This window comes from Belonocnema kinseyi, chromosome 9 (assembly GCF_010883055.1).
Source record: "Belonocnema kinseyi isolate 2016_QV_RU_SX_M_011 chromosome 9, B_treatae_v1, whole genome shotgun sequence".
Taxonomy (NCBI): Eukaryota; Metazoa; Arthropoda; class Insecta; order Hymenoptera; family Cynipidae; genus Belonocnema; species Belonocnema kinseyi.
In genome coordinates, this window is record NC_046665.1 from 118780286 (window position 1) to 118793677 (window position 13392).

The 13392-nt window shown below is 20.6% G+C and overlaps 2 protein-coding genes across 2 annotated transcripts in view; one reads left to right on the forward strand and one right to left on the reverse strand.

Moving 5' to 3' along the window:
- The window catches only part of LOC117180216 (AP-2 complex subunit sigma), a 31920-nt gene extending 24926 nt beyond the window's left edge, over positions 1–6994 (reverse strand). The window contains exons 1-2 of the mRNA XM_033372601.1: positions 6873–6994; positions 6264–6413 (exon numbers count right to left, since the gene is read on the reverse strand). Of these exons, the coding sequence (XP_033228492.1) occupies positions 6264–6413; positions 6873–6875 (153 nt within the window). The 5' untranslated portion in view covers positions 6876–6994. The remainder of the gene's footprint in view (positions 1–6263; positions 6414–6872) is intronic.
- A 4177-nt stretch (positions 6995–11171) lies between these two features.
- Positions 11172–13392, forward strand: part of LOC117180716 (tRNA (adenine(58)-N(1))-methyltransferase catalytic subunit TRM61-like) — an 8519-nt gene continuing 6298 nt past the window's right edge. The window contains exon 1 of the mRNA XM_033373204.1: positions 11172–11526. Coding sequence (XP_033229095.1) covers positions 11172–11526 — 355 coding nt within the window. The remainder of the gene's footprint in view (positions 11527–13392) is intronic.

Genomic DNA, 13392 nt, shown 5'->3' on the forward strand with positions numbered 1-13392 from the left:
TTTTATAAGCAAAACTTTAACTATTCAATTTTTGGATGAAAATTATCCTTTAGTTGAAAATTAATTTCTGTAACTTAAAATAAAAATATTTTGTTTAAAATTGATCTTTTTAGGTACAAAATGAATTTATTTTGTGGAAAATCAAATTTTTTAAACTGAAAATGTAACTATACCATTTTCTGTTAAAAATATATCTTTTTTATTTGAAAATGTATTTCCACAGTTGAAAATTGAACAATTTTGATAAAATTCTTTATTTTTTAAATTAATTTTTATAAATTAAAAGTTTAATTATTCCATTTTTGGATTAAATTTTGTCTTTAGTTAAAAATTAATTTCTGTGACTTAAAATTAACCTATTTTGTTTAGGATTTTCGTTTTTCGTAGAAAATTATTCTTTGTTTTTAAATTAGTTTTTTTAGTTGAAAATTAATGTATTTTCTTAAAAAATCGCCTTTCTAATAAAAAAAATGATCTTCTTTTCTTAAAATTTAGTTGAAAATTCATTTTTCTTGATTAAGAGTGAACTTTTTGTTGATTTTCTAAAATTTGTTTTTCTCTTATTTGAAACCTCATATTTTTTTAGTTTAAAATTCAACTGTACGGAAAATGTAAGGTAATCCATTTTTACTAAAAAAAAATTTTATTGAAAATTCTCCTTTTTAGCTGAAAATTATTCTTATTTTTTGAAAATTCATCTTTTTGGTTAAAACTTGAACTATTTTGTTAAAAACTTTTTTTTTCATTATTTTTTTAAACTGAAAATGTAACTATACAATTTTGTGTTGAATATATATTTTTTTATTTATTTAAAAATGCATTTCCATAGTTGAAAATTAAACAATTTTGATAAAATCTGATATTTTTTTGGTTAAAAATTTATTTTTATAAGCAAACATTTAACTATTCAATTTTTGGATGAAATTTTTCCTTTAGTTGAAATATAATTTCTGTAACTTAAAATAAAAATAATTTATTTTAAATTCTCGTGTTTTTTCTGAAAATTGAGCAGAAAATTCATCTTTCTGGACTAAAAATAAACTTTTTTTTATTGAAATTCGGTTATCTCTTGCTTGGAAATTTATTTTTATTAGTTGAAAATTTAACTCTGTGGTGAAAAATTCATCTTTTTTTAATTCAAAATTATTCCCTTAGCTTGAAAATTAATTCCTTTCATTGAATATTAAACTATTTTATTAAAAAATCACTTAGTTTCGATGAAAATTAATTTTTTTAACTGAAAATGTAACTTTACCATTTTTGGTTTGAAAGTTATCTTTTTAGGTATAAAATGAATTTCTATAGTTGGAAATTGAACAATTTAGATAAAATTCGATATTTTTTGGTTAAAAATTAATTTCTGTAACTTAAAATAAATATATTTTGTTTAAAATTATCGTGTTTGGTAGAAAATTATTCCTTCTTTTCAAATTAATTTTTTTTTTTAGTTAAAAATTAATATATTTTCTTGAAAAATCGCCTTTCTAATAGAAAAATTATCTTCTCTTCTTAAAATTTAGTTTAAAATTCTTCTTTCTTGATTAAGAATGAACTTTTTTGTTGAAATTTGTTTTTCACTTGCTTGAAAATTTATATTTTTTAGCTAGTAGAACTATTTTGTTGACAAATTCTTTTTTTTTTCATTCTTTTTTTAAACCATAGTTGAAAATTGAACAATCTTGATCAAATTAGATATTTTTTTGGTTAAAAATGGTATAAAAATTAATTTTTAACCAAAAAAAATTATTTTTCTTGTTTGAAAATTCATCTTTTTCGTTGAAAATTAATTTCGTTGGTTGAAAATTGAACTATTTTAGTGAAAATTATTTTTTTTCAACTGAAAATATAACTACACAATTATTTATTGAAAATATAAATTTTTTATTTAAAAATGTATTTCCATAGTTGAAAATTGAACAATTTTGGTCAAATTCCATATTTGTTTTGGTTGAAAATTTATTTTTATAAGTTAAAATTTTAACTATTCAATTTTTGGGTGATTTTTTTTCTTTAGTTGGAAATTAATTATAAATTCGTTTTTAACTTGCTTAAATTTTTTTTTAGTTTATAATTCAACTGTCTGGAAAATGTAAGTAATCTATTTTTATTTTTTTTAAATTTTATTGAAAATTCATCTTTTTCAATGAAAATTAAACTATTTTGTTAAACAATTCTTTTTTTTCTACTGAAATGTAACTATACAATTTTTTGTTGAATATATATATATATTTTTTTTATTTATTTAAAAATGTATTTTCATAGTTGGACATTGAAAAATTTTGATCAAATTCTATATTTTTTTGGCTGAAAATTAATTTCTGTGACTAAAAATTAACCTATTTTGTTTAAGATTCGCCTTTTTGGTAGAAAATTATTCTTTGGATTTTAATTCATTTCTCTGGTTAAAAATTAATTTATTTCGTTGAAAAATCGCCTTTCTAATAGAAAAATGATCTTCTTTTCCTAAAATTTAGTTGGAAATTCATCTTTCTTGATTAAGAATTAACTTTTTTGTTGATTTTCTAAAAACTTTTTTTCTCTTACTTAAAAATTTATCTTTTTTTTTAGTTTAAAATTCAAATATGTGGAAAATGTAAGGTAAAACATTTTTATTTTAAAATTTTGCAGTTAAAAATTCTCCCTTTTAGCAGAAAATTATTATTCTTTTTTGAAAATTCATCTTTTTGGTTGAAAATTGAACTATTTTGTTGAAAAATTCTTAGTTTTTTATTATTATTTTTTTAAAACTAAGAGTATAACTATACAATTTTTTGTTGAATATATATATATTTTTTAAATTTGAAAATGTATTTCCATAGTAGAAAATTGAACCATTTTTATCAAATTCGACATTTTTTTGGTTAAAAATTATTTTTTATAAGCAAAAATTTAACTTTTCAATTTTTGGATGACATTTTTCCTTTAGTTGTAAATTATATTCTGTAACTTAAAATTAAAATATTTTGTTCAAAATTCTCGTTTTTGGAAGAAAATTTTATCTTTTGTAGTTAAAAATTTAACTGTATGGTTAAAAATTAATTTTTTTTTCAATTCAAAATTGTTCTCTTAGTTTAAAAATTTCAGTACCTAGTTGACAATGAATTCCATTTTTATTTAAAGAAAATTTTAATTGAAAATTCTTCTTTTTAGTAGAAAATTATTCTTTTTGGTTAAAAATTCATCTTTTCGGTTGAAAATTAATATCGTGGATGAAAATTAAACTAAAAATGAATTTCTATAATTGAAAATTGTACAATTTTGATCAAATTAGTTGTTTTTTGGTTGAAAATTAATTTTTAAAAGCAAAAATTTAACTATTCAATTTTTGGGTGATTTTTTTTTAGTAAACAATTAATTTCTGTAGCTTAAAATTAACCTATTTTGATAAATATTCGCGTTTTTGGTAGAAAATTATTCTTTGTTTTTAAATTCCTTTTTTTAAATTAATGTATTTTCTTGAAAAATCGCCTTCCTAATAGAAAATTAATTTTTTAAATTCGTTTTTCACTTGCTTGAAAGTTTATCTTTTGTTTAGTTTAAAATTCAACCATATGGAAAATGTAAGTAATCTATTTTTATTTTTTAAAAATTTAATTGAAAATTCTTCTTTTTAGCAGAAAATTATTTTTGTTCTTTGAAAATTCATCTTTTTGGTTGAAAATTAATTTCGTGGGTTCAAAATTGAACTATTTTGGTACAACATTTTTTTCAAATTAAAATATAACTACACAATTATTTATTGAAAATATAAATTTTTTATTTAAAAATGTATTTCCGCAGATGAAAATTGAACAATTTTGATCAAATTCTATATTTTTTTGGTGAAAATTAATTTCTGTGACCAAAAATTAACCTATTTTGTTTAAGATTCGACTTTTTGATAAAAAATTATTCTTTGGGTTTTAATTCATTTTTCTGGTTAAAAATTAATGTATTTCTTGAAAAATCGCCTTTCTAACAGAAAATTTATCTTTTTTTCTTAAAATTTAGTTGACAATTCATCTTTCTTGATTAAAAACGAATTTTTGTTGATTTTATACAATTTGCTCTCCTCTTACTTACAAATTTATCTGTTTTTTAGTTTAAAATTCAACTGTATGGAAAATAAAGCGTAATCTATTTTAGTTTTTAAAAATTTTATTTGAAAATTCTTATTTTTAGTAGAAAATTCATTTTTTTTTTGTTAACAATTAAACTATTTTGTTGAAAAATTCTGGTTTTTTTTTCATTATTTTTTTAAAACTGAAAATGTCACAAGAATTTTTTGATAAATTTTTTTTTATTTATTTAAAAATGCATTTCCATAGTTGAAAATTGATCAATTTTTATAATATTCGCTATTTTTTGGTTAAAAATGAATTTTTATAAGCAAAAATGTAACTATCAATTTTTGGGTGAAATTTTGTCATTAGATGAAAATTAATTTCTGTAATTTAAGATTAAAATATTTTGTTTCAAATTCTCGTTTTTGGTAGAAAAATATTTTTTGGTTTTTTAATTCATTTTTCTGGTTAAAAATTCATCTTTCTTAATTAAGAATGAACTTTTATGTTGAAATTCGTTTTTCACTTGCTTGAAAATTGATCTTTTTTAGTTAAAAATTCAACTTTGTGGAACATTTAACTAAACCATTTTTATTTAAAGAAAATTTTAATTGAAAATTCTTCTTTTTGGTAGAAAATTATTCCTTTCGATTAAAAATTAATCTTTTCGGTTGAAAATTAATATCGTGGATGAAAATTAAACTATTTTTGTAAGAAAAAAACTTTTTTCATGAATTAAAAAAAAAAAAAAAACTTATAAGTAACTATACAATTTTTGGTTGCAAATATATTTTTTGTATTTAAAAATGAATTTTTATAGTAGAAAATTGAACAATTTTGATTAAATTCTACATTTCTTTTGGTTGAAAATTAATTTTTAAAAACAAAAATTTAACTATTCAATTTTTGGGTGATTTTTTTTTTTTAGTAGAAAATTAATTTCTGTACCTTAAAATTAACATATTTTGATAAATTCGCGTTTTTGGTAGAAAATTATTCTTTGTTTTTAAATTATTCTTTTTCTATTGTTAAAAATTAATGTATTTTCTAGAAAATTCGCCTTTCTAATAGAAAAATGATCTTCTTTTCCTAAAATTTAGTTGAAAATTCATCTTTCTTGATTAAGAATTAACTTTTTTGTTGATTTTCTAAAAAAATTTTTCCTCTTACATGAAAATTGATCTTTTTCCTGAGTTTAAAATTCAAATGTGTGAAAAATGTAAGTTAAAACATTTTTATTTAAAAATTTTTAATTAAAAATTTTCCTTTTTAGCAGAAAATTATTATTCTTTTTTGAAAATTCATCTTTTTGGTTGAAAATTGAACTATTTTGTTGAAAAATTCTTAGTTTTTTATTATTTTTTTTTTTAAACTAAGAGTGTAACTATACAATTTTTTGTTGAATATATATATATATATATTTTTTTTAATTTGAAAATGTATTTTGATAGTAGAAAATTGAACCATTTTTATAAAATTCGATATTTTTTTGTTTGAAAATTAATTTTTATAAGCAAAAATTTAAATATTCAATTTTTGGATGGCATTTTTCCTTTAGATGAAAATTATTTTTTGTTTTTAAATATACTTTTTTTAAATTAATGAATTTTCTTAAAAAATAGCCTGTCTAGTAGAAAATTTATCCTCTTTTCTTAAAATTTAATTTAAAATTTATCTTTCTTGACAAAGAATTAACTTTTTTGTTGAAATTCGGTTTTCTCTTGCTTGAAATTTTATCTTTTGTAGTTAAAAATTTAACTGTATGGTTAAAAAAGAATCCTTTTTTAATTCAAAATTGTTCTCTTATTTTTAAATTTTCACTACCTGGTTGAAAATGAATTCCTTTAGTTGAACATTAAACTATTTTGTTAAAAAAATTCGCTAGCTTTCGATGAAAGTTAATTTTTTAAACTGAAAATGTAACTATACCATTTTTTTCGGTTAAATTTAAATAAATCATTCCAAAAAAATTATTTTCTAAAGAATATTCGAATAAAGAACCAAAAAAGCTTTCAAGTTGAAAATAATTGCTACTTTTCTTCGCAAAATTTCAAGATTTTTGTGAAAATCTTTTTTGAATTGACAGAAATTCGAAAAAAAAATAAAATGCCACTTAATTTAAAAGAAAAAAAAATTCCAAGAATAAACGGAAATTTGTTTCGTATTTTGTGAAATATTTAATATATTTTTAACCTTTTTAATATATAAAAAATATCTAACCTCAACGAAATTTGTGTGTTTCGCATCTCTGACAGTCACGACTGCATGCACTTCTTCAATCAACTTTTGCTTTTCGTCGTCGTCGAAATTCATGTACCATTTTGCCAATCTCGTTTTGCCAGCTCTGTTTTGAATAAGAATAAAACGAATCTGAAAATAGAGTAAAACTTAATTTATTAAACCTGTCGATCGCGAGTCCTAACCTCAAAATTCTATTGACCAATTTTATTCAATAAATGCGATAAATACTGACATTAAATTTTTTCAACACTAAATGGTACTCCTTTTTTCGAAAAAAGGAGTGTCCATAAATGGAGATATTGTTTATTTTATTAATTATACGCGAAAAAAGACATTTTCGAATTTACAGGTTAGTTGAAGTTACAATTCGAAAAATCCACTTTATAACCAATTTTAAAACACTCATAGCAGAAAAGTCTTTAAAAAATCATACATTTTTAATTAATATAATGAAATTGTTTAATAGAATGAAAATTAGTTGATCAAATAAGATGATAACATAAGGAAAAGTACTTCGAAAAAAGTTGTAAACAATTAAGTAAAGTATTGATTCAAAGTATCATTGTAAAAATTGTACAATGTACTTACCATTATTTACAGATTTTGTGGGATGAATAAGTTTTTTATTATATTTTTATTCTGGCACAAAAATCTGATGTGCTGAAACGAAATGTCAAAAATCCACCCACCCTCAGTGTGCTCTGAAGGTAGTCACCAGCTGTTAAAATCGATTTTCGAGTATAGGGAGCTTACCAGCCGCTAGGTGTAATGGCTGCTATAGTCAAAGTTCCGCGAAAATTAAAATTTAATGAATGAAAAATTACTTTTTTTTCACAAATTAATTTTTTTTTTAGTTTTTTATTATAATAATGTGAAAATGTCATTTTAATTGAAAATTTTACGAATTTTTTCGACATTTTTATCCTTTATGACCTTAAAAATCTTTTTGGTTAAAAACTTATACATTATTTTGTGAAAAACTTTGACTTTTTTGTGGAATTCAGGCGTAAAAGGTGTAAAATTCAAATGTTTTTAATTTTAAATAAAATTATTTAGTTAAAAATATAACATGAGTAAACTAACTTGTTGAATATATAAATTTTAAATTAAAAAAGATTAATTAACAAACCAAAATTAGAATAGTTCAATTTTCAGTTAGAAAAGTAAATTTTAAACAAGAAAAAGACTAGTTTTCAGCAAAATATTTTAATTTTTAATTAAAAATATAAATTTTAAGGAAAAACTGGAATGATTATATCTTCAGTTAAAAAAATTAATATTTAGCTACAAAAAACTTAATTTTCAGCCAAAGAAATTAATTTTGAATTAAAGTGATAAATTTTCAACCAAAAATATAAATTTTTGACCAAATAGTGGCATTTCCAACCCAAAATATTAATTTTCTACCAAAAAGGAATCATTTTCAACGAAGTACATGAATTTTTATTTAAAAAATATCAATTTTATAACCAAAATTATTATAGTTCAAATGTTGGAAAAATAAATGTTCAACCAAAACAGAACAAAAACGAATTTTGTAACAAAATAGTTTTGTTATTTAAAAAAAAAAGGATTTTTCAACCAAAAATGGATTTTAAACATTTTTAGTCAATTTTAAACCCAAAAGATGCCTTTTTTGCCAAAAAATATACAGTTTCAATAGAATATATAAATTAAAAAAGATAAAATTACAAACGGGAGTTTAATTTTCAATTAGAAAAGTAAATTTTAAACGAAAAAAAATTAGTTTTCGGCAAATTTAATTAATTTTAAACTAAAAATAAATTAATTTCCAGGCTAAGAAATGAATTTTTAATCATTATTTTGTGAAAAACTTGGACTTTTTTGTGGAATTCAGGCGTTTTTTATTTAAAATAAAAGTATTTTTTTGGTCATTAATTCAACTACTTTGTTAAAAATTCATTCTTTGGTTCAAAATTCTTCTTTTCAGATGAAAATATAACTATTTTGCTGACAATTCTTTTTCTTCTACTTGAAATTAACTTTTTTAACTGAAAATGACTATATTTTATTTTTGATTGAAAATTAATCTTTTTTATTAGAAAATTTAACTAATTTGGTTAAAAGTTTTTTCTTTCTTGCCTGAATAATCATTTTCCTTAAAAATTGAATCATTTTGTTGAAAATTTCTCTGTTTTGTAAAATTCAAATGTTTTTAATTTTAAATAAAATTATTTAGTTAAAAATATAACATAAGTAAACTAACTTGTTGAAAATTCAATTTTTTATTGAAGATTCATTTCTTAAGTTGAAAATTAAACTCTTCAGATAAAAATTAAATTTTTTTGTTAATAATTAATTAACTGAAAATTTAACTATTTTATTTTTGGTTGAAAATTGGCCTTTGTAGGTCAAAATTTGTCTTTTTTAGTTAAAAATTCAAACATTTCATGAAAAGCTCATGTATTTTATTGAGAATAGCCCTTTTTGGATAGAAAATTAATTTTCTTGGTTTAAAAATAAACTTTTTGTTTGCAAAATTTAGCTCTTTTTAAAAAAGGTTGATTGTTGAATGTGAAAAACTGATTCTTTCTGGTAAATAATAATTATTTTTGTTTGAAAATTTAACTATTAGTTTAAAAACTCGTACTTTTTGTTAAAAATTAATTTTTTCAACTAAACATTAATACATTCCATGTTTGTAAAAAAAAATTTAGTTGGCAATTTGTCTTTTTTTGGTAGAAAGTTAATCTGTTTTATTAAAAATTTATCTTTGTAGTTGAAATTTTAACTATTTGCTCTAAAATTTGTAAAATCATCTTCTTGAAAACTAATTTTTTTTGGTTAAGAATTCAACTGCATGATTGAAAATTTCTACATTTTGTTGAAAATTCATTTTGTTTTGTAGAAAATTATTCTTCTAGTTTAAAATTTAACTTTTTGGTTGAAAATTCGTTTTCTTTTGGTTAAAAATTATTTTCTGTCACTAAAAATTTAATTATTCCATTTTTTTTACAAAACATGGTTTTAAAATTTTTGAAAATTTATTTCTTTACTTGAAAATTGAACTGCTATTTTGTTGACAATTTAATTATATATTTCGTTTTAAGTATAAAGTATATCTTCTTTCGTTGAAAATTATACTATTTTTTTGACTTGTTTTTTTTTCTTTTCCGGTTGAAAATGAATTATTTCAGTTAAAAATCGAACAATTTTGTTGAAAATTCGAATTTTCTTTGCTCGAAAATTAATTTTTTAGGTAAAAATTTAACTCTTCTATTTTTTGTACAACATTTTATTTTCATTGAAAATTCATTTCTATAGCTTTAAATCATATAACCTATTTTGTAGAAAATTAGTTTTTTAGAATATTGTTCTTACTTTTTAAGAATGAATCTTTTTTGTTGAAAAATAACTAATTTTCTTGTTAAAATTTAGTAAATGAAAAATTACATTTTCTATGCAAATTATTAATATTTTTTTTAGTTTATTATTATAATAATGTAAAAATGTCACTCAGTTTAAATTTTTTTTATTTTTTTTATTTTAATTAAATTTTAATTAAAATTATTTTAATTAAGATTTTAATTAAGATAAGATTATTTTAATTAAAATTGAGCTATTTTATTTTTGATTAAAAAATTATCTTTTTTTGTGGAATATTCTATTTTTTAAAATTAATATTGTTAACTAAAATCTAATTATATATTTCGTTTTTGGCTTATAATATATCTTCTTTCGTTGAAAATTATACTATTTTGTTGACGACTTATTTTTTTTCTTTTTGGTTGAAAATTAAATTTTGTTTGAAAATGTAAAATGTAACTACTGTTATTGATGGTCCATTTTTATTTTTGGTTGGAAATAAATTTTTTAAGTTTAAGATCAAACGATTTTGTTAAAAATTTTAATTCTACTTGGTTGCAAATTAATGGTTTAAGTAAAAAAGTAACTATTCCATTTTTTATTAAAATTTTTGTTTTCATTGAAAATTCATTTCTATAGCTTGAAATTAGCCTATTTTGTTGAACATGCGTTCTTTTTTAGATATAATTACCTTTTTCGTTAAAAATTAATGTATTTTCTAAAGAAATTGTTTTCTTATGAGAAAATCAATCTTTCTGTTAGAAAATTCACTTTTTGGTTGAAAATTCAAAAAATTTGATTTTTTAATTCTTTGTTTTATGTTTCAAAATTTAACTATTTCAATTTTAGTTAAAAATGTATCTTTTTTAGTTGAAAATTCAACTAGTCAGTGTTAAAAATTGAAAAAATTATGAAAACATGTACTTTAAAAAGTTCATTCCGTACAGAATAATCTTACATTTATGAAATTCAGAACTACGCAAGAAAAAAATGACCAGTAATTGAAATGTTGAAGTTTTATGAATAAACAATAAAAATTTATTATTAATTTGTACAAAAACTGGAATTTTTCGTTTATCGAAATTTAACTTTCGCGGCAGAATGTTTTCCATCTTCACCACTAGAGCGCTTTAAAACTTCCCGCTTTTTACTGATACTTTTTCCTCAATTTATTAAGTAAAACCCTATTATGGAATCAATTATTCAATAAAATATCTCTATTATTGTTATTAAATACGTAAATATTAAAATAAATGCTGCATTTTATTTTGAATAAGAGTTTTATTTTTTTCGGCCTATTCTAGGTTAGGATGCCCAGGCCAGTGTTTACTTCCCGATTTTCGGCTATTCTCCACGTGCTTTTTGTATACTCAAAGTTTCTTTTAAATTAAAAATACCCAAAATCGACTAATAAGTAAATTCAAAGCACTCCAGGGTATGTTTTCATATGCAATTTGTGTGATTTCGAGCGAGAAACGGAAAAATATAGATTTCGAAAGTTGTAACTTAGGTTATGTTCAAGAGATAGTGATTCGAAATTGACTCGAAATTCGATTAAAAATGAGTTTTAAGGCGACAAAAGAGTTTATAGAGGAAGGAGACACAGTGATTTTATATTTAAGTCCAAGCAAAATGCACTCGATTGTAGTGCAGCCGAAAATAGAAAATAAAAGAGGAGAACTTGTTGATTACACGTTTCAAACTTTGTATGGTGCTTTGAAAGTAATGAGCCTTGTGGGCGAAAAATACGGTTCTAAGGTGCAATTGACGAAAGGATATGCTTTTGTGCTTCAGCCTACCCCAGAATTGTGGACAGCGACTCTTCCTCATCGAACGCAAATTATTTACACTCCTGACATAAGTTTAATCGTTCACTTACTCGGATTGGTACCGGGAAGCATCGTTGTTGAATCAGGTATGCATTATAAAAATCATAATTTTTTTTTTCAATTAAAAATTTCATTAATCCCGGGCCTAGTGCAATTGATGGTACCGAAAAATATCAATTTTCCAGAAGAAAAACGAATTATTACAAAAAATGTTCAATTTTCTACCAAAAATGACGGATTTTTAATTAAGTTCGTGAATTTTAAATTAAAAAGATCAATTTTTAACAGAAAAACAATAAATTTTCCATCAAAAAGATTTATTTTTTATTAAAATTTTGGATTTTCACAAGAAAAAATTTTGTACAACAAAAATGGAATTCTTAAATTGCTACTTAAAAAAACTTAATTTTTAACAAAAAAAAAAAGCAATTTTCAATCAAATAGATAAATTTGTGACGAAAAAATAATTAATTTTCCATTTAAAAGATAAATTTTCAAGAAAATACGTACATTTTTTAACAAAATATGAATTTTCAACTAAAAAGATTTTTGCAACAAAAATGGAATATTTAAACTGGTATTAAAAAAAAAAATATTTTTCAACAAAAAAAAATGAATTGTCAACCAAATAGTTAAACTTTTATACAAGAAGATAAATTTTTTGCCAAAAAAGGGCGAATTTTTCATAAATACGTAAATTTTCAACCCAATGGTGGAATTTTCCAACATGAAATTTTTCAACAAAATATGAATTATAAACTAAAAAAAATTTATAACAAAAAGGGAATACTTAAATTTAGACAAGAAAAAATAATTTCAAACAAAATGAAAGAAAAACAATTTTTAACCAAAGAGCTAAATTTACAAATTAGTATTTTAATTTTTTACCAAAGACGGCGAATTTTCAATAAAATACATGAATTTTCAACTAAAAAGGAAAATTTTTCAACAACAAAAAATGAATTTTACAACAAAAAGTTTAATTTTCTATTAAGAAAATAAATTTTCAAGAAATCACCTGCATTTTTTAACAAAATATGAATTTTCAAACGAAATTTGAATTGTCGACTAAAAAATTTTTATGACAAGAATGGAATTCTTAAATTTCCATAAGAAAAAATAATTTTAAACGAAAGATAAAAGGGAATTTTTAACCAAAGGGCTCAATTTTCAATTAAATATATTAATTTTTGACCAAAAACGGAGAATTTTCAATAAAATACATGCTTTTTCAACTAAAAAGGCAAAATTTCAACCAAAAAATAAAGAATTTTCCAACGAGGAGTTTAATTTTCCAACAAGAAGATTAATTTTTAATTGAAAAGTTTAATTTTCTAAAACATAAGTTAATTTTTAAACAAAATATGAATTTTCAAATAAACCATTTTTATAACAAAAATGGAATGATTTAGTTTCGAAAAGAAAAATAATTTTTAAAAAAAAACGATTTTTTTTTACCAAAAATGGCCAATTTTCAATAAAATAAATGAATTTTCAACTAAAAAGGCAAGTTTTCAACCAAACAACAATGAATTTTCTACCAAGGAGTTTAATTTTCTATTAAAAAGATAAATTTTCAAGAAAGCACGTGAATTTTTAACAAAAAATGAAGTTTTTCAACTAAAAAATGTTTGTAACAAAAATGGAATACTTAAATTACTATTGAAAAAAACGAATTTTCAAACAATTGTATGAATTTTCAGCCTAATGGTTGAATTTTCACCTAAGAAAACAAAATTTTTAATAAAAAAACAAAAAATTTTTCAACAAGAAGATTAATTTTTAATTGAAAAGTTTAATTTTCTAAAACGTAAGTTAATTTTTAAACAAAATATGAATTTTCAAATAAACAATTTTTATAACAAAAATGGAATAATTTAGTTTCGAAAAGAAAAATAATTTAAAAAAAAAACGATTTTTTTTTTACCAAAAATGGCCAATTTTAAATAAAA